We start from the raw sequence: 25216 nt of genomic DNA, 5'->3' as shown, positions 1-25216 counted from the left end.
CTCTGTTTCCAGGTGTATTATGCTGAAGCATGTCTCTCTGTGTCCAGGTGTATTATGCTGAAGCATGTCTCTCTGTTTCCACGAACAGGGTTGGAGAGCCCTGCTCTAGGTGTATTATGCTGAAGCATGTATCTCTGTGTCCAGGAACAGGGTTGGAGAGCCCTGCTCTAGGTGTATCATGCTGAAGCATGTCTCTCTGTGTCCAGGAAAAGGGTTGGAGAGCCCTGCTCTAGGTGTATTATGCTGAAGCATGTCTCTCTGTGTCTAGGACCAGGGTTGGAGAGCCCTGCTCTAGGCGTATTATGCTGAAGCATTTCTCTCTGTGTCCAGGAACAGTGTTGGAGAGCCCTGCTCTAGGTGTATCATGCTGAAGCATGTCTCTCTGTGTCCAGGAACAGGGTTGGAGAGCCCTGCTCTAGGTGTATTATGCTGAAGCATGTCTCTCTGTGTCCAGGAACAGGGTTGGAGAGCCCTGCTCTAGGTGTATTATGCTGAAGCATGTCTCTCTGTGTCCAGGAACAGGGTTGGAGAGCCCTGCTCTAGGTGTATTATGCTGAAGCATGTCTCTGTGTCCAGGAACAGGGTTGGAGAGCCCTGCTCTAGGTGTATTATGCTGAATCATGTCTCTCTGTGTCCAGGTGTATTATGCTGAAGCATGTCTCTCTGTGTCCAGGTGTATTATGCTGAAGCATGTCTCTCTGTGTCCAGGTGTATTATGCTGAAGCATGTCTCTCTGTGTCCAGGAACAGGGTTGGAGAGCCCTGCTCTAGGTGTATTATGCTGAAGCATCTCTCTCTGTGTCCAGGAACAGGGTTGGAGAGCCCTGCTCTAGGTGTATTATGCTGAAGCATGTCTCTGTGTCCAGGTGTATTATGCTGAAGCATGTCTCTGTGTCCAGGAACAGGGTTGGAGAGCCCTGCTCTAGATGTATTATGCTGAAGCATTTCTCTCTGTGTCCAGGAACAGGGTTGGAGAGCCCTGCTCTAGGCGTATTATGCTGAAGCATGTCTCTCTGTGTCCAGGTGTATTATGCTGAAGCATGTCTCTGTGTCCAGGAACAGGGTTGGAGAGCCCTGCTCTAGGTGTATCATGCTGAAGCATGTCTCTCTGTGTCCAGGTGTATTATGCTGAAGCATGTCTCTCTGTGTCTAGGACCAGGGTTGGAGAGCCCTGCTCTAGGCGTATTATGCTGAAGCATTTCTCTCTGTGTCCAGGAACAGGGTTGGAGAGCCCTGCTCTAGGTGTATCATGCTGAAGCATGTCTCTCTGTGTCCAGGAACAGGGTTGGAGAGCCCTGCTCTAGGTGTATTATGCTGAATCATGTCTCTCTGTTTCCAGGTGTATTATGCTGAAGCATGTCTCTCTGTGTCCAGGTGTATTATGCTGAAGCATGTCTCTCTGTGTCCAGGAACAGGGTTGGAGAGCCCTGCTCTAGGTGTATTATGCTGAAGCATGTCTCTCTGTGTCCAGGAACAGGGTTGGAGAGCCCTGCTCTAGGTGTATTATGCTGAAGCATGTCTCTCTGTGTCCAGGAACAGGGTTGGAGAGCCCTGCTCTAGGTGTATTATGCTGAAGCATGTCTCTCTGTGTCCAGGAACAGGGTTGGAGAGCCCTGCTCTAGGCGTATTATGCTGAAGCATTTCTCTCTGTGTCCAGGAACAGGGTTGGAGAGCCCTGCTCTAGGTGTATCATGCTGAAGCATGTCTCTCTGTGTCCAGGAACAGGGTTGGAGAGCCCTGCTCTAGGTGTATTATGCTGAATCATGTCTCTCTGTGCCCAGGTGTATTATGCTGAAGCATGTCTCTCTGTGTCCAGGTGTATTATGCTGAAGCATGTCTCTCTGTGTCCAGGAACAGGGTTGGAGAGCCCTGCTCTAGGTGTATTATGCTGAAGCATGTCTCTCTGTGTCCAGGTGTATTATGCTGAAGCATGTCTCTCTGTGTCCAGGTGTATTATGCTGAAGCATGTCTCTCTGTGTCCAGGAACAGGGTTGGAGAGCCCTGCTCTAGGTGTATTATGCTGAAGTATGTCTCTCTGTGTCCAGGAACAGGGTTGGAGAGCCCTGCTCTAGGTGTATTATGCTGAAGCATGTCTCTCTGTGTCCAGGAACAGGGTTGGAGAGCCCTGCTCTAGGTGTATTATGCTGAAGCATGTCTCTCTGTGTCCAGGAACAGGGTTGGAGAGCCCTGCTCTAGGTGTATTATGCTGAAGCATGTCTCTCTGTGTCCAGGAACAGGGTTGGAGAGCCCTGCTCTAGGCGTATTATGCTGAAGCATTTCTCTCTGTGTCCAGGAACAGGGTTGGAGAGCCCTGCTCTAGGTGTATCATGCTGAAGCATGTCTCTCTGTGTCCAGGAACAGGGTTGGAGAGCCCTGCTCTAGGTGTATTATGCTGAATCATGTCTCTCTGTTTCCAGGTGTATTATGCTGAAGCATGTCTCTCTGTGTCCAGGTGTATTATGCTGAAGCATGTCTCTCTGTTTCCACGAACAGGGTTGGAGAGCCCTGCTCTAGGTGTATTATGCTGAAGCATGTCTCTCTGTGTCCAGGAACAGGGTTGGAGAGCCCTGCTCTAGGTGTATCATGCTGAAGCATGTCTCTCTGTGTCCAGGAAAAGGGTTGGAGAGCCCTGCTCTAGGTGTATTATGCTGAAGCATGTCTCTCTGTGTCTAGGACCAGGGTTGGATAGCCCTGCTCTAGGCGTATTATGCTGAAGCATTTCTCTCTGTGTTCAGGAACAGTGTTGGAGAGCCCTGCTCTAGGTGTATCATGCTGAAGCATGTCTCTCTGTGTCCAGGAACAGGGTTGGAGAGCCCTGCTCTAGGTGTATTATGCTGAAGCATGTCTCTCTGTGTCCAGGAACAGGGTTGGAGAGCCCTGCTCTAGGTGTATTATGCTGAAGCATGTCTCTCTGTGTCCAGGAACAGGGTTGGAGAGCCCTGCTCTAGGTGTATTATGCTGAAGCATGTCTCTGTGTCCAGGAACAGGGTTGGAGAGCCCTGCTCTAGGTGTATTATGCTGAAGCATGTCTCTCTGTGTCCAGGAACAGGGTTGGAGAGCCCTGCTCTAGGTGTATTATGCTGAAGCATGTCTCTCTGTGTCCAGGAACAGGGTTGGAGAGCCCTGCTCTAGGTGTATTATGCTGAAGCATGTCTCTCTGTGTCCAGGTGTATTATGCTGAAGCATTTCTCTCTGTGTCCAGGAACAGGGTTGGAGAGCCCTGCTCTAGGTGTATTATGCTGACTCATGTCTCTCTGTGTCCAGGAACAGGGTTGGAGAGCCCTGCTCTAGGCGTATTATGCTGAAGCATGTCTCTCTATATTTCCATCTCTGTCCATGTGGCCGCACTCATTTGCAGTGAGCAAATAGTATTTTGGAGCATTCGTCCGTAGGCCTACCGCTGTGTGCACATTGCTGCTCTTAAAATGTGAAAAGATGATAGTTTATCATAATTTTAAGCCAAACATTCAGATCTGTTCCATCAGCCTTAATAATTGATACGGCGTATACCTCCACTACACTACTTTGATACACATTGTGGGGATTCAGAAGTGAGGATACGCAATTCCCGCTGAGAAATAAGATATAAAGTATGTTGAAAAGATAATGGACCTATACATTTTTTATTAATCTTTGAGAACTAACCAAAATAAAAGCTAGACATCCAGGGAGATTTGACAATAACCAAAACAAGGAATTTAGCAGTATAAAGCATTAGCCATGGCAAAATGCATGGAATTGCAGGGAATTAGCTTAATTTTCTCTCAGCTGCATGGCAAAATGTGTAGAATTACAGGAAATGTTCTCTATAGCCGGGCCGTCCGTGCCCACCAGCTAAACCCTTTTTATGTTGTATTATGCTGAACCATGTCTCTCTCTGTGTGTATGTGTGTGCAGGTCAGCAGTCCCAGGGCAGCACCTCTACAGGCTCTGGCTCCCAGACCCCCACCTCCTCATCCAGCAGCCTGCCCTCTAACCTCTCCTACACATCATACATCCTCAAACAGACCCCACAGGTACACATACAGGCGCGCACACACACACACACACTGATAATCACATCTTCTCAATCTCTCTCTGTTCACTCTTGTATCCTCTTCGATTAATCTTCGAGTGAAACAAGCTGCTGTCTTTCATGTCTTATTCTTGTGGAGAGTCTCATGTCGTGCTCAGAGTAGAATAAAAGTACTCTCTTCAGTCTCTCAAATCCATCACACCTGTTCATTTTAAAGACTACTTGCTAGCAGGTTTTTTTCTTGGTAAAGAATACATTTTTGCTGTTTTGTCTTCATGAAGGCTGGGATTTTCATTTTGTAAAGTCTGTCTTTTAGTATTCCGGTAATGATTATTTGAAGACTTTTCCCTTTATAAAGTACATTCTCTGTGGGTAATTTACTTTAGTAAAGCCTATCTTTAGCATTTCAGTAGTGATCGAGCCTGCTGCTTCCTATATCCCTGAAGTAGATTCATTCATTATCGAGCCATTGATCCAGCTCTTAACTCTAGAACAATATCGTCTCCAACAACTCCTAATGAAGTATGTGCGTCCTCTCTTCCTCCCACCTGAAAACCTAAATCTGGGGCAGAGATCATTTCATGTCACCGCTCGCTGTTCTCACTCTCACGTCAGTCCAACCTTTGCCATCAGTGTGCCTGCAGAGAGTACGGACACATTTAGACATCCTCTTCCTTTCCACTGTTCCACTGGTCGGTGGCAGCAAATTCATGTGACCAACCACACACATACTCATGCACACATTTGTGAGTGTTTGTGTACACAAACGCACACACCCCTCCTCCATCCTTAAACAGCCTAACTAAAGAAATCGCCCGCCCCTGTTATCTTCCTCCCTAACTGCTGCCTAAATGTGCCAAAGAGGATGTTCAAATTTATCAACCACAATGTGCCACCCATTCATCCCACCAACCCTTATTACCAAACTGTTGAATAAACCAATTAATAAACAACAAATACATGTTACCAACCCCCTCCATTCTTCTAAACTCTTCAAGAAAAGCTCTAACAAAAACTCTCAGATGGTATTGTAAAACCCATTGCTGTTGATATTATCTTTTAGTGTCGTATCGACCAAGCTGTTTCTGATTGATCTTTTCCAGGGCACGTTTCTGGTTGGCCAGCCAGCGTCGCAGGGCGTGGGGAAACAGGGCGCGGCCAGTTCCACAGGTCACGTAGTGTCGTCCCCTGCGACCGTCAGCCAGCAGGCCATCCGGGTCACAGCGGGTCAGAAGGCTGCCATCCTGGCTCAGGTCAGTACTGTCTAGACACAAAATGGTGGAGAGGTATAGCCTGTCCACCATAGCCATAGTTACTTACACTATAGCCATAGTTACTTCTGGGAAGATGCTGTTAATGAGCTATGTTGTTTATTTATGAGCTGAATATCAACTGTCAGCTGTAAAGAGTGCTCAACCCCTCACACTGCTGATTGCTGTGCAGAGACACATGTGTTCTAATAAGGCCAGTCACTGCGCAAAAAAAAATCCTAAATTCAGTCTCGGGGAAAAGACAACAGTTTTGATCACAATTATTGAAAAGAGCAGTAGGTATCCCACTTTTAAGTGCTGTTAGATTTCTTTATCAACTGAAATGTTTGCGCAATTGGCATCGTTTTTACAATCTCTGTGTCTGGCATGACAATATAAAAGATTACTGCGGGTAGCGCGTCGGCCAATCGAAAGCATAAACTTGCCAGTATATATTTTTTTAGGACAATAAACAAGCAACAATGATATTTAGAGTCTGTGATCTAGCTAACGATTAGCCCTTTGTGGTAAACAATGCAGAGGAGCAACCCCATGCTTCAGCCAAGTAGCCACCATGCTGCATCAGACAGGTGATGATGCTAATTGCTAAAATAGCACACCTGCCTGATACCAACCATGTACAGGGCCTAAAGATATTGCCTTTCATCTTAATGGGCTCATTTCTGGAGATCGATGTCCGAGCCCCCGCGGAAATATAATTAGCATAATACACGAATCCCCATAGAATTAAGCTAGAGATATCCTTTTTTTAAGCGTCTCAGTCCAGCGCGTCTGCCTATGTCGCACTTCCCGGATCTGCGGTGAAAGATGACAGAGCTAGAGCGGTGTTTGTCAGACCATGAGACATCTCAAAAATTGGTCTTCTCACAAAGTTGTCTGTAGCGTCCGAATGGTTTGGCCTCCAAACTACTCTCACGAACACAATAGGGTTCTCCGTTTTGTTCTATGACCCCCACAAGCGTTTTGGGACTCTGAAGTCGGTACAGGCGATCTGCCAATTTCTGTCTGTAGCGTTTGAGCTACACACTGACCCCTCTGTGGAAAGGTGAGACTCTCTCTCAAACATGTACAGTACCAGTCAATAGTTTGGACACACCTATTCATTCAAGGGCTTTTCTTTATTTTTACTATTTTCTACATTGTAGAATAGTAGTGAAGACATCAAAACGATGAAATAACACACATGGAATCATGTAGTAACCCAAAAAAGTGTTAAACAAATCCAAATATATTTTATATTTGAGATTCTTCAAAGTAGCCACCCTTTGCCTTGATGACAGCTTTGCACACTCTTGGCATTCCCTGATTCTTTGCTAATTTATTTTTCAACTCTGTTGTAGTCCACCTGTGGTAAATTCAATTGATTGGACATGATTTGGAAAGGCACACACCTGTCTATATAAGGTCCCACAGTTGACAGCGCACGTCAGAGCAAAAACCAAGCCATGAGGTCGAAAAGATTGTCCTTAGAGCTCCGAGACAGGATTTTGTTGAGGCACAGATCTGGGGAGAAGTACCATAAAGTATGTTGGCAGCGTTGAAGGTCCACTAGGTCCCCTCCATCATTCTTCAATGGAAGAAGTTTGAAACCACCAAGACTCTTCCTAGAGCTGGCCGCCCGGCAAAACTGAGCAATCGGGGGAGAAGTGCCTTAGTCAGGGAGGTAACCAAGAACCCGATGGTCACTCTGACAGAGCTCCAGAGTTCCTCTGTGGAGACCCTTCCAGATGCAGCTCTCCACCAATCAGGCCTTTATGGTGGAGTGGCCAGAGGGAAGCCACTCCTCAGTAAAAAGCACATGACAGCCCGCTTGGGAGTTTGCCAAAAGGCACCTAAGGACTCTCAGACCATGAGAAACAAGATTCTCTGGTCTGGTAAAAGGTTGAACTCTTTGTCATGAATGCCAAGCGTCACGTCTAGAGGAAACCTGGCACCATCCCTACTGTGAAGCATGGTGATGGTAGCATCATGTTTTGGGGATGTTTTTCAGCAGCAGGGACTGGGAGACTAGTCAGGATCAAGAGAAAGATGAACAGAGCGAAGTACAGAGAGATCCTTGATGAAAATCTGCTCCAGAGCGCTCAGGACCTCAGACTGGGGCGACGGTTCACCTTCCAACAGAACAACGAGCCTAAACACACAGCCAAGACAACGCATGAGTGTCTCTAAACAAGTCTCTGATTGTCCTTGAGTGGCCCAGCCTGACAGAGCTTGAGAGGATCTGCTGAGAGGAATGGGAGAAACTCCCCAGAAACTTGTCATAACCAAGACAATTAATCCCTGCCGAAGGTGCTTCAACAAAGTACTGAGTAAAGGGTCTGAATACTTAGTTAAATGTGACATTTCAGTTTTACTCTTTGTCATTATGGGGTATGGTGTGTAGATTGATGAGGGGGAAAATAACAAGTTAAATACGTATTGCCTCAATACTTATTGCCTCAGCTATTCGTTTGTAAAAAAAAATGTCTAAAAACACAACACTTATATGGTATTGTGTGTATGTCAGTGACAAAACAAATCTCAATGGAATCCATTTTGAATTCAGGCTGTAACACAACAAAGTGTGGAATAAGTCAGTGGTGTGAATTCTTTCTGAAGGCACTGTATATGTCATCATTGAGAGGGGCGACGGATTTTTTTTTGCATTTTATGGTTAGCTATGATATAAGGTACTCGCCCAGACTGCATTTGAAGCATGAAATAACGGCAGACTCTGGCAACTTTTTGTGAGTTGCAGTGGGTACACAGTACACACACAGATACACACTGCCTTGTTGTATCTAGGTCACACCATGCATGTTCTGGGGGATAAATCTATAGCCAGCCAACTTTTCTATATCCGTCTATCCTCACACAGGCACAAACACACTGTAGCACAACATTGGTGCACTAAAGGCATTATTATACCATCATAGTAATGGTCATTTAATCTAGTAGCTTCAAGAGGATATAAAGGCAGTGATTTAAGCCATAATTTGCATAGATATAGAACACTATACCGTGTAATTAAATGTGTGTTTCTCCAGTAGGTATCCTAAAAATAAATGGGACTCATTGAGTGGGCTTTAAAAAGGCATTTCACAAGGGAGTTCTTGTGTGTTTTCCTATGTGTGTGTGTGTGTGTGTGTGTTGTCTGATTTTTTGTTTGCCCTGACTATATGATTAGTGCTAATAATTATGCCTTTGGCAGACGTCTGAGCTTTAACTTTGGCTAATTATTTCTCTCTCTGTCTCTCTTTCTGTGTCTCCCTCCGTTTAATTGCAAACATTCTCTCATCCTCTCCTCTGCCAGTATATTTTATCATTGCCGTGGTATGAATTGATTAAGCTATTTAGTATGGAGTCAGACAGTAGTTATGTCCTCCATGGATATATAGTTTAACTTCTCTTTCTCCTTTTATGGATTAGTCCTAATTCAAAACAGCAGGTGCAAATACTACTAAACTGAGCTAGTAATTGCTAGTGCCTTTTCAGAGGCCAACCGTGAGGGCTGTGACAGTGATTGAATAACCCTCTAACTGACGGTTATGGATGAAGACAGTGAAAATAAAACAACCATCAACACCGTTTTAATAGGCCTCCATTGATTGTAGGTTCATGTAGATAAACTTGACCTAATAACAGGAGTGTTTACTAATGATTATAAGAGCTTGTTTTGCTAACTTCATCCGTCTACTAAACGTACTCCATCTCCTCTTTCCAACTTTCCTTTGATGCTCCAGCAGCTAATCTGCTAGATGTGCGGGGGGGTAGAGCGCTATAGGCTACGGCACTTCGGTAATCAAATCTTTGATGTGTGGACTTTTTAAAATGTAAATATAAACCAATGCACATTTGCTTGCTGGTAAATAAGTACATCGGCGTTCTTTAAATAAAAAAAAAAGCTTGGATGTGTCTGACTTCATTAATTATTCAACAGCAGTCGACAAGGTTGTTCTGGCTCTGAGGCCTATAATGCGCTAATATTGTATCAAGTAGACAATGCGCCTTAGGCGGGACCAACACAAATTGCCGCCCTCCTATCCCCGCAAAGTAGAATAGTAGCCTTGGCTATACAGTATCGGCCCGCAATGCACTATTATGAATGACCGTGTGGTGGTCTACCGTTTGTAAAACAGGCATTTTACCGCTAATCCCTTTCATTTGGTTGCATTTCTGTTAATGCATGTATTAATTACAGCAATTTACCATTCTCATTCTCGGAGCGGAAACAGTGTTCACAACTTGTTAACGCTTGTGAGAAACAAGTTTGGGTTCATTTCATACCATAATTTATGCTCTCCATGTGAGCAATGACCATGTGTCTGCTGTTGACGGAGCACGCGCCCCTGAGAATGCATAGAAATACCGGCTTCTCGCGAATGTCAAATGTAGGAAAGTGCCCAGCTGGGCTTGTCATTCATTTTATCAGTCAACAAAGTCTTTATTTATTATCTTAGTATTTGATCATCCTCTCCCCCCCATTTGTTTCTATTTTAATGATTGTCAATTTCATTTTCATACTATAGCATAGCTGTCCCCTTCATACTTTCCTAGTCAATTCATTATCTCCTACTTTTGGAAAGCCTCAAGTTAGGCCCTGTTTTTTTCCATATGTTTTAAGGAAAGAAGTAAGATCTGCTCTTATGTCTGACATACACTGATGTATTTGATTGGGGTTGCTTTTACCGGCAGTGTGTGTGTGTGTGAGTTGGCTGATTCTCTCTGTAGGCCTATATGTCCATTCAGAAAGTTTGCTAAATGAACCTGTCTGGATCTCTTTAATAAGAATGTGATCTCGTTGAAGAATATATGCCGCTGCCATCGATTGACCGCAGCCTCAGGGTTTGTGATAATAATGAAATGTCATGATGTCAACAGTGTAATGGCTTGTTCAACTATGTACTAAGAAGCATATCTACCGACAGTATTGGGTGAGAGACAGCTGTATTAGTGTGTGTGTGAGACTATCAGTCTAGGACAGTGTGTTTGTGCTCGCGCCAATCCGTGCTGCTGTTAGCTAGAGGAGAAGAGTCTGACACTGTTACCGTTCACTCTCTTTCAGCTTACATAACCACAATAGCCATTTTCACCTCTCTCCCAAATGACCCTCCTGTCCTGAGCTCCTCCCTCTGTTCCCTTGGCCTGCCTGCCTGGGTATTCACATCATGTGGCGTCATAATACTGGGGCTCAATGCTCTAAATTCTCTGGATTCTATTACAAAAGGTTTTGAGTGCATGCTAGAGCTTTGTGTCGGGTGTGTTTGGTCACACTAAGTGCAGTTCGTTGGAGGACATATCTGCCTCATGTGGGTCAGTCAGAAACATCAGAGAAACACGGTGTAGATGACATAGATCTCTCTCAATGTAGAGCAGGAATACTTGTGGAATTTACTATTGAACGATTGTCTCTTTTTTATTTTATTTTATTTTACCTTTATTTAACCAGGCAAGTCAGTTAAGAACAAATTCTTATTTTCAATGACGGCTTAGGAACAGTGGGTTAACTACCTGTTCAGGGGCAGAACGACAGATTTGTACCTTGTCAGCTCGGGCGTCCAACGATCTAACCACTAGGCTACCCTGCCGCCTCTAATTAGGCATTGTCTATTTTCTGCATAAGCATTGATAATATTGTCCTTCACCTTTTCCTATATGCTATACAGGGCATTTCCTGTAAGTTATAACTTTATTGATTCTTGATTCTTATATCTAATTTATTTGTGTGGACTGTATGTTGATTGACAGGCGCTGGGCGGGTCCCAGGTGAAGCTGTCTGATGGCTCAGTGAAGACGGTAAGCACGGCGACAGCGGCCCACCTGTCCAAGCCGGCCACGACCATGCTTAGGATGACGGGCGGAGTCATCACAGCCACTAGCTCCACCCCCAGCGCTGTCTCCACCGCCGCTGCCACGGCAACTGCCAGTCAACCGGTGAGTGGGAGGAGTTTGGGGTTACCTCTGAATAGACCCTGTATTAGAACAAGATTATCTGGTCCTTTATGGAACCAAGAAGCTTCTCTTCCTGATCCCCATTTTGAAACTCCGCTCTTCCAGAACTGTTCATTAGAATCTTAGCGTCTTGCCAGAGAGAAATGTGTTCCATTTTTTCAGCTAGAACTCCCTAAACCCAATGGCCTAGCTTTATCAGTCCGCCTCTTCATTTCAATGAATGGGATTTATCATTGAAGGGGAGCACAGGGCTGTGGACCCTAACATATTATGAAAGAGTTATGAAACTAGAAAGGTGTATTACCCATAGTTTGTATCATTCTTTCTCTCTAAAAAAGTTGTTTTTCTCAGTGTATTTATTTCATACACAGACTGAAACCATGTGGTGATATTTCGGGCAATAAAACTGTGTGAATCTGTCTGTTTGTGTCTGTGTAACTACATCTTCACGAATGCCAGCTGTTTGTGGTTGTATGGTTCAAGGTAGCGGAGGTGTCCGTTCAGGCCAAACCTGTATCCCACGCTGTCCTGGTGGCAGCCAACCAGGCAGCAGTCATCAACGCCGCAAAGAACGCCAGCGCCGCTAACGCCGTGACCATGGCAAGGAACACCACGGCTGCCATTACCATGGCAAAGAAATCCACGGCAACCTCCGTTACCATGGCAAAGAGCGCCGCCGGTTTGGTAACCATGCAGAAGGGCGCCACGGCGCCAACTGTCACCTTGGCAAAGGGTCCCACTACCTCTGGCACCGTTGTTACCGTTGCTAAGAGCATTACCAACATGCACGTCATCAGCATGGCCAAAGGGGCGGGTTCTATGGTAGTGGGTGTGCCCAAGAGCGCCAGCACGTCATTGGTCAGTGCGGCATCGCTGTTCAGTGGGATGGTGGCAGGGGGAGGAAAGACTGCTGCTACCCTATCAGGTAGGAAGAGAATTTCTCTTATGTTGTTTGAGAGAGTGGATTGCTGCTATTTTGGGACAGGTCTTTTTTCTCAGTAGGATCACCTGTGTAAAAACAAAGCATAGATTTAAAATAAATAGATACTTTAAGTGGCCAAATGCCCCATCCAGGCTAAGAGTTGTCTCCTGTGCTCTGGTCTTGTCCAGGTATGCTGAAGATCCACTCTGGCGGGTCCAGCTCCCAGCAGACGGTGCTGACCGTCCCTGCCAACCAGCCCAAACAACTGGGGGTGGGCACGGGCACAGGAGGTGTACAGACCATACACATGCCCGTCAACAGAGGTAAGTCAGTCCATCCATGGTAAATTATTCCATAATATAGTAATCAATCCATCAGACAATCCAGCGTTTTTCCTGACATGTATTTTTCAGACAGTGACACAAAGGCCCAAGCAGCATATGACTCTTCTACAGAGTATCTGACATCTATTGAAATCAATAGAAAACCAGGTAGACAGACTTTCACAGCACCCGCTGAGGACTAGAGAGCAGAAGTCTGTGTGCTGTGCGATTCTACTTATTCCCCAGATCCAGACAAAGTACATGATGTGGGCAGGGCCTGGGAGACGGAGATATGCACTTCGGTGGGCTGGGGGGGCAGGTGTGTTGCGATATTAAAACTCCTCGCACACAGACACACACACACACAGTGCACCTGGGCTTTGAATGAACTGGCTCACACACTGTGTACTGAGGAAAAGGTCTAGCCATCAGCTGAGCTCCAGGCCTACATGTGTGAATATAGAGGTTTTGGTGCGAAGTCATGAGAGCCAGAAAAGCAGTCACCTTCACAGCTAAAGTCACTGTTTTATTCATTATACAATCAGTATTAATGTGTGAGTTTGTTCTTGTTGTCCCCTCGTGTGTGTGTGTGTGTGTGTGTGTGTGTGTGTGTGTGTGTGTGTGTGTGTGTGTGTGTGTGTGTGTGTGTGTGCGTGTGCGTGTGTGTAGTAGTCCAGTCCAGCTATGTGTCTAAAGGGCCAGCTCCCAGTAGTAGTTCCACTCCCTCCCCTGGAGCAGGAGTGGCTGCAGCTGGATTCTCCCCCAGTCCTGCTGCTGCTGCCCAGGCCTCGCCTTCCCCCTCCCTCACCCTGCCCCTGGCCCAAGGTGAGAGGAGCACCATTCGCCTCCCTCTCTCTTGCCTCTCCTTCAACATCCTCCTGTCCCTCCTTCATTCCTCTCTGTGGGTGGCCCTCCCTTAATGTTTCGGCTAGGCGAGCCGAACAAGTTTTCTCGCATACTCCCGTAAAAGACCTTCGCTTGAAAAACGAGAAAAAAGTGGCAATACTTCTGTTTGTCCATTTTGAGACGCCGTAGCCAGCATACACTCAGAATTAATCTAAGATGACTCAAGAAATCTGTCATGAATTTTGACGTTTTTGTCGAGGAGATCTTAGTAACGCAATTTTGCAATTGACTAGGATGTTTAGTGTAGTATTTCTCAAGTGAAAAAATGTGCATGCTGGCGAGTCGTCTCAGGCACTTTTATTTTTATTTGATTTCACTTTTATTTAACAAGTCAGTTAAGAACAAATTCTTATTTACAATGACAGACTACCAGAAGGCCTCCTGCGTGGACGGGGGCTGGGGTTAATAATAAATAAAATGATAAATATAGGACAAAACACACGTCACGACAAGAGAGACAACACTACATAAATAGAGACCTAAGATGACAACATAGCAAGGCAGCAACACATGACAACACAGCATGGTAGCAACACATGACAACACAGCATGGTAGCAACACATGACCACAACATGGCAGCAGCACGACATGGTAGCAACACAAAACGTGGTACAAACATTATTGGGCACAGACAACAGCACAAAGGGCAAGAAGGTAAGAGACAACAATACATCACACAAAGCAGCCACAACTGTCAGTAAGTGTCCATGATTGAGTCTTTGAATGAAGAGATTGAGATTAAACTGTCCAGTTTGAGTGTTTGTTGCAGCTCGTTCCAGTCGCTAGCTGCAGCGAACTGAAAAGAGGAGCGATCCAGGGATGTGTGTGCTTTGGGGACCTTTAACAGAATGTGACTGGCAGAATGGGTGTTGTATGTTGAGGATGAGGGCTGCAGTAGATATCTCAGATAGCGGGAGTGAGGCCTAAGAGAGTTTTATAATAAGCATCAACAAGTGGATCTTGCGACTGGTATACAGAGATGACCAGTATAGAGTAGAGGTCGACCGATTATGATTTTTAAACCGATTATTGGAGGACCAAAACAGCCGGTACCGATTAATCGGCCAATGTTTTATTTATTTATTTGTAATAATGACAATTACAACAATACTGAATGAACACTTATTTTAACTTAATATAATACATCAATAATATCAATTTAGCCTCAAGTAAATAACGCAACGTTCAATTTGGTTTAAAAAAGCAAAAACAAAGTGTTGGAGAAGAAAGTAAAAGTGCAATATGTGCTATGTAAGAAAGCTAACGTTTCAGTTCCTTGCTGTTCCTTGTTACATTAGCCTCATCTCGGGAGTTGATAGGCTTGAAGTCATAAACAGCGCAATGCTTGACGCACAACGAAGAGCTGCTGGCAAAACGCACTAAAGTGCTGTTTGAATGAATGTTTACGCGCCTGCTTCTGCCTACCACCGCTCAGTCAGATACTTAGATACTTGTATGCTTGTATGCTCGGTCAGATTATATGCAATTGCAGGACACGCTAGATAATATCTAGTAATATCATCAACCATGTGTAGTTAACTAGTGATTATGATTAATAGTTTTTTATAAGATAAGTTTAATGCTAGCTAGCAACTTAACTTGGCTTACTGCATTTGCATAACAGGCAGTCTCCTTGTGGAGAGCAACGAGAGAGAGGCAGGTCATTATTGCGTTGGACTAGTTAACTGTAAGGTTGCAAGATTGGATCCCCCGAGCTGACAAGGTGAAAATCTGTCGTTCTGCCCCTGAACAAGGCAGTTAATCCACCGTTCCTAGGCCATCATTGAAAATAAGAATGTGTTCTTAACTGACTTGCCTAGTTAAATAAAGGTACAAAAATATATATATATATTTTTTAATGGGCAAATCGGCGCCCAAAAATACAGATTTCCGAATGTTATGAAAACTTGACATCGGCCCTAATTAATCAGCCATTCCGATTAATCGGTCGACCTCTAGTATAGAGTGCAGTGATGTCTCCTATAAGGAGCATTGGTGGCAAATCTGATGGCCGAATGGTAAAGAACATCTAGCCGCTCGAGAGCACCCTTACCTGCCGATCTATAACTTACGTCTCCGTAATCTTCTGAATCAAGGTTAGTTTGGCAGCTGGGGTGAAAGAGGAGTGATTACGATATAGGGAACCAAGTCTATGTTTAACTTAGCCTGAAGCTTTGATATGTGCTGAGAGAAGGACAGTGTACTGTCTAGCCATACTCCCAAGTACTTGTATGAGGTGACTACCTCAAGCTCTAAACCCTCAGAGGTAGTGATCACACCGGAGAGGGGCATTCTTCTTACCAAACCACATGCCCTTTGTTTTGGAGGTGTTCAGAACAAGATTAAGAGTAGAGAAAGCTTGTTGGACTCTAAGAAGGCTTTGTTGTAGAGCGTTTAACACAAAATCCAGGGAGGGGCCAGCTGAGTATAAGACTGTATAATCTGCATATAAATGGATGAGAGCACATCCTACTGCCTGAGCTATGTTGTTGATGTAAATTGAGAAGAGCGTGGGGCCTAGGATCGAGCCTTGGGGTACACCCTTGGTGACAGGCATTGGCTGAGACTGCAGATGTTCTGACATTATACACTGCACTCTTTGAGGGAGAGGTAGTTAGCAAACCAGGCCAAAGACCCCTGAGACACCAATACTCGTCCCACAAGAATGGAGTGGTCTTCCGTATCAAAAGTTTGGCCAATTCAATAAAAGTAGCAGCACAACATTGCTTAGAATCAAGGGCAATAGTGACATCATTGAGAACCTTTAAGGTTGCAGTGACACATCCGTAAACTGAGCAGAAACCAGATTGCATACCAGAGAGAATACTATAGACATCAAGAAAGCCAGTCATTTGATTATTGACAAGTTTTTCCAGCACTTTTGATAAACGGGGCAAAATAGAAGACCTATAACAGTAAGGATCAGCTTGATCTCCCCCTTTAAATAAAGGACGAACAGTGGCTGCCTTCCAAGCAATGGGAACCTACACAGAGAGGAGAGACAGGTTTAAAAGGTCAGAGAGAGGCTTGGTGATGTCAGGGGCAGTAACTTTAAAGAAGAAAGGGACTCTAAACCATCTGACCCAGATGTTTTTTGGGGGTCAAGTTTAAGGAGCTCCTTTAGCACCTCAGACTCAGTGACCGCCTGCAGGGAGAAACTTTGTAGCGGGGCAGGGGAAAAGAAGGAGAAGCATTGGGGATAGTCGCATTAGAAGGGGTTGTAGATGAGGAAATGTTGGATGGGCAAGGAGGCATGGCTGAGTCAAATAGAAATCCTGACTTAATGAAGTGGTGATTAAAGAGCTCAGCCATGTGCTTCTTGTCGGTAACAACCACATCATCAATTTAAAGGGACATGGGCAGCTGTGAGGAGGAGGGTTTATTCTCCAGGTCTTTAACCATTTTCCAGAACCCCATGGGGTTAGACCCACAGAGAGAGAACTGCTCCTTAAAGTAACTAACTTTGGCCTTCCGGATAGCCTGAGTGCACTTATTTCTCATTTGCCTGAACAAGACTCAGCTGTATGCGAGCCTTTCGCCAAATGCGATTCTTGAGGTGGTGTAACTCTGCAAAAAAACGGTCGAACCAGGGCTTGAACCTGTTTTTAATTTTCTTTGTGGGGACATGTTTGTTAACAATACCACTGAAAATATGAAAAAAATAAGGTCCAAGCGTCTTCGACAGAGGGGATCAAGCTGATTCTATACCAAGTTACAGAGGCCAGGTCATGAAGGAAGGCTTGATCATTAAAAACATTTAGCAAGCGTCTATGACAAATCAGGACAGGTAATTTCACTGAGCAGCCATTAAGAACAGAGGCTGTAAAGCAGTGATTTCTGAAGTCATTACAGAAAACACCAGACCGATACCTATCAAGATTATTTGTGAGGATAACATTGAGGAGAGTAGCCTTTTCTGGGTGTTTGGAGTCATACCTCGTGGGATTGGTAATAATCTGAGAAAGATTTAGGGAGTCCCATTGCTTTAGGACTTTGTCAGGTGGTTTAAGCATGTCCAAATTGGGGCTGGCAACAGTAGATGGGCCAGGGTGTACATTCACATTTCAGGATATCATTAACAATCAAGGCACGGCAGAGGACAGGGAGAGCTCTGCAGTGTTGGTTTATGACATTTGAATGTGCATTAGATGGCAACAAGATCATATTGAACTGCAATTTCATCAGGTAACATGAATACAAAGCCAGCGAGAGGTGGTTAGAATGGGATGGGAGGCCAAAAGTCTGTGTAACCAATAGAGAGTCAGAGTCCCAGGTGTGGAAACAAACACAGTCTTTCCCACGGTTGGGTGAACATGAAAGTTCATAGTCAACAAAGCATGCAGGAGTCATGGGGCAACTAGCAAAATGCACGAGAAAAAATATATATAACGACTTGGGGACATCCATTGTAAGTTTATAGTCACTCGCCACAGCAGTGCCTGTGTGCTTGAGGTGAGCGAAAGCTCGGGAGAGAGGGGGGAGTGTGGTGGGGGTACCTGTACCAGACAGGTGGAGACATGCCAGGGCAGACGGTGAACAGAGAGGGGGGAGTGCAGTGGGGGTACCTGTACCAAACAGGAGGAGACAACCAGGGCAGACAGTGAACAGATCACCAGGTGGAATCCAAGCAGCAGGCAACAGTAATAGGTGTCACACCCACTTCGGATAATCTTTTATTTCCGGAGGCAGATTTATTGTAGAAAATGCCAGTGGATGGTCACTGAACATTTTTCAAAGGTCTCTGGATTTGGGTGGGGTAGCCTGTGAGACTCCTGCCATTTGTTGGGCTCAAAGGCTTCAACACCTCTCACTTCACACCTCAGTTCTACTTGAAGTCATACCTGGTCTTTCTCAGTTCCAGGTTGGATGGTGTCCTCTGGTCTCTGCTGTTCGTTTGCCAGAGAACCCTCTGTATAGCTTGGAAAAATGAATCTTTGGTAGTAGTAATCCTTCCAGGTAATTTTGTCCAAAATTAGGTTGTAGGTTTGGAGTTTTGATCTGGAGTGAAGGTCATGCTGTGGAGGGTAGCATCTTGTATGTCCCCGCCGAAAAATCCAAGTTTATCTAACTCCAAATCTATCTTTTTGTATAAAAAAAACATGTTGAAAAATGCGATAGCTCACATGCAGCTATGTCTCTCCCTCCCTTCCTTTTACTTCATTGACTAATCCCTACTGTTGACCAATCGGCAACGAGGGGTCGTAGACTTCGGCTTGCCGAAGAACCCTTGCCAAAGTCCAAAACGAACAAAAACGTCACAAAATGTTGTCATAAATGGTTAAATAAAGGTTAAATAGAAATAAATAAAAAATGATATACACACAAGCTGTTACAAGCGGTTTCGGCTGGGAAGAGCCCGGTCGCCCCTTAGCCTTCCCTTCTCTTTCCTCCACACATTCAGCTCTCCATCTCTCCTTTTCACCTCACGTTTCTACCACTTAACAATTCCCCCACTTTTTACACTTCCACTCTCTCCCCCTTCTTCCTCATACCCCGGTCCTTGTAAAGGTTGCATTTAGTCTTGTTTGTATTTTGAGCCCCATCACGTTCTCTGTATCTCCCGTCTCCTCTACAGTGAAGACAGAGCCAGGAGTCTGTACACCCGTCTCTGCTACACCTGCCCCGTCGCCCCCTGTAACAGCCCCTGTTGCCTTCTCCACCCATGTAGCTGCTCCTCCCACTGCCTTCGCCTCGGTCAAACTGGAGCAGGGGGCCGACACCAGCTCACACCAGCACGTCGAGGTCATCAAGTAAGGACAACTCGGGTGCAATATGAGTTATTTCAAAGGGGTCCCAGGAGAACCTGAACTAAGCTAATTCCACATCAGTAACACTATAAATGGCGTTGGCCGTTGGCTAACAAGTAAGGACTACTTAGATATATCTCAGACAAAACAGTATATGCTATGAAAAGGACGGGCTATTGGCGAACAACGAAGCACCAAACTGTTAGCATAGCAGCACTAGCATTGTTCTACACCACAGAAGCAAAGTGGGCTATTGGATGTGGATGGTTTGGGCACTACACCCAGACCTATGGGTTTGCTTGAGAGTCTGTTGGTGTCTTGCGTGTGGTAATGTGTTTGTGCCTCTCCTGGCTCCTCAGCACGGAACACATAGAAACCCTCATGCAGCTGCTCACTGCCGTGGTGAAGAAATCCCCCCTCATCGTACCAGAGAAGAGTAAGCTCCCTTCCTCATTTTCTTTGTTCTCACTCCTGATTCTCTTTACATCCATTCTTCTTAGACCAGGTGGCATGTAAATAAAGCTCGAGTGAGACGGATGGGATGTTAAACCGGTGTCCTGACTCTGTGGTCATTACAAATCCCATGCCACTTATCGCAAGACTAGGGGTGTTAAAAGTCCCAACCTGCTCCCATTTCTCATTCTTAATTGGCGTATCACTCCTCACCTCTCCACCATGCTATCTAATGTGTGGTGAGCGTTCGGGCACATAATGGTCATCGGTGCATCACCCGAGTGGTTGCCACACATTGGTGGTGGATGAGGTGAGTTTCCCCCTTACGATGTAAAGTGCTTTGAGTGCCTTAGTTGGTAGAATTGCGCTATATAAATCCAATCTCCTTAGTATTATTATTATGTAGATAGTGTATGCTGTGTGTTGTCTGGTTAATATTGTGTTGTATTGTTCAGCCGAGGACTCCCATCCGTTCTGTGCAGTGTCTACTGAGCAGTATTACTCCTGGAACATTGGGAAACGCAGGGCAGCAGAGGTAAAGATTGTTTGTTTGTGTTGTTGGCTGTGTGTTTGTTAGTCTGGCTGTACAACATGTGTAAACATGTCAGTGTTCATTAGTGTTGTTTATGCGTGTGTTTACACGTGACTTTGACTCTGCATATTTTCTGCTAACCTCATGTCTCCCTGTCCAGTCGGATTCTTCTCTCTCTCTATTTTTGCCCCGTCATCATCCTCCTCTTTCATCTCTACAAAATACACACACACGTTTACCCCAGATGCTGCCTAGAGCCCCTGTAAACCCATTATCTATGGAGACAGTCTAGACTGGTTTTCTTCTCTCTATCTGACAGTCAGTCTCTCAGACAGCAGTGTTCTATGCTGCCTGCCCCAGAGCCCAGACTTATTCTACCCAGGAAAATAGTATGATGATTATGAGGTTAATGGTCCACCCGAGGCTTACTACTGACTCTGTTATGGTAACTCATATTTCCTATGAACTCATAAAGGAGGTTCAGAGGGAGTAATGCCCGAAGACACCCTGGAGAGGGCTGGCTCTGTGCTATCTAGCTAAAATCCAATTTGTTAAAATCCTCTGTTTAGTCCATATCAACAGACTCCATGTGATTAATATGCTAAATAATATTTGAGTGCCAGGTGCTGAAAGAGAATAAAGGGAGATTTCTGAGAATTGTGAGGAATCAGAGCTGTCATTCGTCTATTAATTGTATTGTACTGTATTGTCTTCTGACCCATGTTTTACATTGTGATTGTCATTAATAAAGACATTAGGAAAGAAAAAAGCAAACAGAGCTATGTCCATTATAATGTGCAAAGTGTGTTGACTGTTTTGTATTTACTATGTATATACACGTAACTGCCAAAATAAAGGAAACACCATCATAAAGTGTCTTAATAGGACGTTGGGCCACCACAAACCAGAACAGCTTCAATGCATCTTGGCATAGGTTCTACAAGTATCTGGAACTCTACTGGAGTGATGTGACACCATTCTTCCTCGAAATTCCATTATTTGGTGTTTTATTTGATGGAAAACTCTCTCAGGTACCGCTCCAGAATCTCCCATAAGTGTTCAATTGGGTTAATATCTATTGACTTGCTCAGCATTTTTATACATGACCCTAAGCATGATGGGATGTCAATTGCATAATTAACCCAGGAACCACATCTGTTTGGAAACTTTCAAACTTTTTGTATCCCTCATTTACACAAGTTTTTCCATTATTTTGGCAAGTACCTGTGTGTTGATTTGAGTGCACTTGAAATAAAGTTGATATGGTTGTCTCATTGTAGCTCCAGCGTGCGGTAGCAGTGAAGCGTGTGGTCCAGGATGTATTGGAGCGCTGCCCCCGTCTGCAGGCCCTCACCCCCCCTAAGACCAGAGAGGTGGTCCAGTGGTGCCGACAGAGAGGCTACACACCCCCGGACCCCGAGCCCCTACGCAGCAGCAGGCCTGACGAAGGAACCATAGAGGACATCCTCACACAGATAGACAACGAACCAGGTAGAGTGTGGGTGGGGGAAGGTGAAGAGGGCTGTTGTGTGTGTGAGAGAGAGAGACAGAGACAGAGACAGAGACAGAGAGAGAGCATGCCTCTAACTCTATTATGTGGCATTTTGTAACCTTTTTCAATGTACTGTGTTATTAGTGCTAGTATGCAGGCCTGCCTGGTATTCACAGGCAGTCCTAATTAATTCTGCCTATTGTTCCTGTTCCTGCGTGGAGGAAAAAGGAGGCCTCTAGCCTGAAGAGTCACACACCAGGCTGAGAGCCCGAACAGCCAAGCTCTGTTCTTTGCTCTGATTGCTATGGCCCAAATGCACACACTCTTTGGCTCTCTCTCTTTCATACACTCTCTCTACCTCACTCACTCTCACTGTCTTTCTCTGCATGTCTAAATACAAAGTTAGGAACAGATGTGCTCAGCCTTCACACCTGTTTAAAGCTCTCACCTGTTTAAAGCTCTCACCTGTTAGCCTATTTTCGGACGGTTATTTTCAAGATGTAATTCATATAAAGAGCAAGGAAGTTTTTATTTACGGTACACCAAAGTTGTTTATTTACATTTCTCTAAATTGTCCATTTATCTTGATTCAACCTCTGTCCTTCAACTCCTTCTATGGAGTACAGAGCAATATACACTGTGTACAAAATGACTGACCAGGTGAAAGCTATGATCCCTTATTCAATCAGTGTGGATGAAGGGAGGGAGAATACATTTTTTTATCTGAGAGACAACAATTGAGACATGGATTGTGTATCTGTGCCGTCCAGAGGGTGTACGGATAGAGAAAATAGATTGAGAACATTCTCGGTTTTTGGAACCTCTACCTTTGTGTGTGTGTTAACTTGTGTGTATACATCATTGTCTAGAGTGCCCCTCTACCCTGGGTAGCTGTGAGGAGTTGGTCCAGCGGTTGGAGCAGCTGCAGACCCTGCTGAAGACTGAGCCAGAGGATGATGATGATGATGAAGTCCTAGACATCATCAGTGTGACCCCGCCCTCTCAGAAGTTAAAGGTCAAAGAAGAGGAACAGGAAACGGACCCCGAGCCCAAGTACTTCCTGGCCCCATGCCCCTCGGCCCAGTTTGTCAGCGAAACAGCCCAACAGGTGAGGAGCTACATTGCCTTGCATAAGTATTCACCTCCCTTGGCGTTTTTCCTATATTGTTGCATTACAACCTGCAATTTAAATAGATTTTTATTTGGATTTCATGTAATGGACATACACAAAATTGTCCAAATTTGTGAAGTAAATTGAAAAAAATAACTTCTTTAAAAAAAAAAACTGGTGCGTGCATATGTATTCACCCCCTTTGCTATGAAGCCCCTAAATAAGATCTGGTACAACCAATTACCTTCAGAAGTCATATAATTAATTAGATAAAGTCCACATGTGTGCAATCTAAGTGTCACATGATCTGTCACATGATCTCAGTATATATACACCTGTTCTGAAAGGCCCCAGAGTCTGCAACACCACAAATCAAGGGGCACCACCAAGCAAGTGGCACCATGAAGATCAATGAGCTCTCCAAACAGGTCAGGGACAAAGTTGTGGAGAACTACAGATCAGGGTTGGGTTATAGAAAAATATCAGAAACTTTGAACATCCCACAGAGCACCATTAAATCCATTATTAAAAATGGAAAGAATATGGCACCACAACAAACCTGCCAAGAGAGGCCCCCAACCAAAACTGACGGACCAGGCAAGGAGGGCATTAATCAGAGAGGCAGCAAAGAGACCAAGGACTACCCTGAAGGAGCTGCAAAGCTCCACAGCGGAGATTGGAGTATCTGTCTATAGGACCACTTTAAGCCGTACACTCCACAGAGCTGGGCTTTACTGAAGTGGCATTGCTTAGAGAAAAAAATAGGCAAACGTGTTTGCCAAAAGGCATGTGGGAGAGTCCCCAAACATATGCAAGAAGGTACTCTGGGTCAGATGAGACTAAAATGGAGCTTTTTAGCCATCAAGGAAAACGCTATGTCTGGCGCAAACCCAACACCTCTCATCACCCTGAGAACGCCATCCCCACATTGAAGCATGGTGGTGGAAGCATGCTGTGGGGATGTTTTTCATTGGGAGGGACTGGGAAACTGGTCAGAAGGAATGATGGATGGTGCTAAATACAGGGAAATTCCTGACTGAAACCTGTTTCAGTCTTCCAGAGATTTGAGACTTGGACAGAGGTTCACATTCCAGTAGGACAATGACCCTAAGCATACTGCTAAAACAACACTCGAGTGGTTTAAAGGGAAACATTTAAATGTCTTGGAATGACCTAGTTTACATATGTGAAAGCCCAGACCTCAATCCAATTTAGAATCTGTGGTATGACTTAAAGATTGCATGTACACCAGCAGGAAGCCATCCAACTTGAAGGAGCTGGAGCAGTTTTGCCTTAAAGAATGGGCAAAAATCCCAGTGGCGCGATGTACCAAACTTATAGAGACATATCCCAAGAGACTTGCAGCTGTAATTGCTGCAAAAGGTGGCACTACAAAGTATTGACTTTGGGGGGGGTGAGTAGTTATGCACGCTCAAGTTTTCCGTTTTTTTGTAGAGCAATAAAAAATATTTTGCATCTTCAAAGTGGTAGGCATGTTTTGTAAATCAAATGATACAACCCCCCCAAAAAATCTATTTTCATTCCAGGTTGTAAAAGGCAACAAAATAGGAAAATTGCCAAGGGGGGTGAATACTTTTGCAAGGCACTGTATCTGGTCAGCACCGACAAATAAGGGCGTTGGTCGAAGTTGACCCTTACTTAGGATTGCACAACTTTGATCCTCCATGGCCACAGTGTGTGCTGGCTTTTCTTCTTGCCATATAAGTATACCGATTTAGACCTGGGAGGAAACCAAGTATGTGCACTTTGCAGTGAAATACAATCCTCAGTGGACAATTGTCCTTTGCAGACTAGAGGTTGGCTATGAAAGTTGATAAGCACCTAAAAATCGGCAGCTTTCGCAGCGCTGTATTAAGATGCTAGAGGATTGTGGGATGAGGATAAGCCTGGAAAAAGAGTGTAAAAATATACACTCATAGCATCAGCACAACTGTGTAAAGTATCTTCTGGTAACAAGACACAGCATCTCCTAACTTAAGTCTCACTCCTTCGCTCTCCCTTCTCCCCTAACCCTCTCCTTTCTCCATCTCTCTCAGATTGGCGTGGCCTTTCAGCAGGTGGAGGTGGAGAAGAATGTTTTTGCTCCAGTGATCGAGGCCATGATTCTCAAGGTTAGTTACTCCGGATGCCTCAAACACAAGAGAGCATAATGAACAATGAGAATGAAAGCCGGCCTCACCTAAAGATAGGCATCATTCACGAGATTGACAATACATTTTTCCTATGTCCCTCTGTGCACCAGTCTTTGTTCTTGTTCTGATATAAGATGTTCTGTGATGTTGTGTAGATTGTAGGTTATGATAAGTGTTTCTGTCTTCTGTAGGCGACAGAACAGTTTGCTAGTGACATCCTGAGAGAAGCTCTGGCTGGAGCCCACGTAAAATCCCACCAGAACAGGTGAGACAACCTCATTTTCCCATTGCACACTGAGCTGGTATACTAACCACTGAGAATGTATTATATTTGTCCCTATTAAATACACTATTAGGTCA

At 44.8% G+C, this 25216-nt stretch overlaps 1 protein-coding gene across 3 annotated transcripts in view; it reads left to right on the top strand.

Moving 5' to 3' along the window:
• yeats2 (YEATS domain containing 2) overlaps positions 1 to 25216 on the top strand; it is a 77973-nt gene that overhangs the window by 49820 nt on the left and 2937 nt on the right. For 2 of the 3 annotated variants that reach the window (XM_031806732.1, XM_020462711.2), the window contains 13 exons: positions 3897 to 4015; positions 5118 to 5267; positions 11013 to 11198; positions 11700 to 12141; positions 12327 to 12461; positions 13131 to 13286; positions 18944 to 19118; positions 19475 to 19551; positions 20024 to 20103; positions 21381 to 21591; positions 22462 to 22700; positions 24761 to 24835; positions 25048 to 25121. In XM_031806732.1, the coding sequence (XP_031662592.1) occupies positions 3897 to 4015; positions 5118 to 5267; positions 11013 to 11198; positions 11700 to 12141; positions 12327 to 12461; positions 13131 to 13286; positions 18944 to 19118; positions 19475 to 19551; positions 20024 to 20103; positions 21381 to 21591; positions 22462 to 22700; positions 24761 to 24835; positions 25048 to 25121 (2119 nt within the window). The remainder of the gene's footprint in view (positions 1 to 3896; positions 4016 to 5117; positions 5268 to 11012; positions 11199 to 11699; positions 12142 to 12326; positions 12462 to 13130; positions 13287 to 18943; positions 19119 to 19474; positions 19552 to 20023; positions 20104 to 21380; positions 21592 to 22461; positions 22701 to 24760; positions 24836 to 25047; positions 25122 to 25216) is intronic. The other variant, XM_031806733.1, reaches the window with a different exon arrangement.

This window comes from Oncorhynchus kisutch, linkage group LG27 (genome assembly GCF_002021735.2).
Source record: "Oncorhynchus kisutch isolate 150728-3 linkage group LG27, Okis_V2, whole genome shotgun sequence".
NCBI classification, from domain to species: Eukaryota; Metazoa; Chordata; class Actinopteri; order Salmoniformes; family Salmonidae; genus Oncorhynchus; species Oncorhynchus kisutch.
This window is presented reverse-complemented; position numbering and strand designations above follow the sequence as displayed.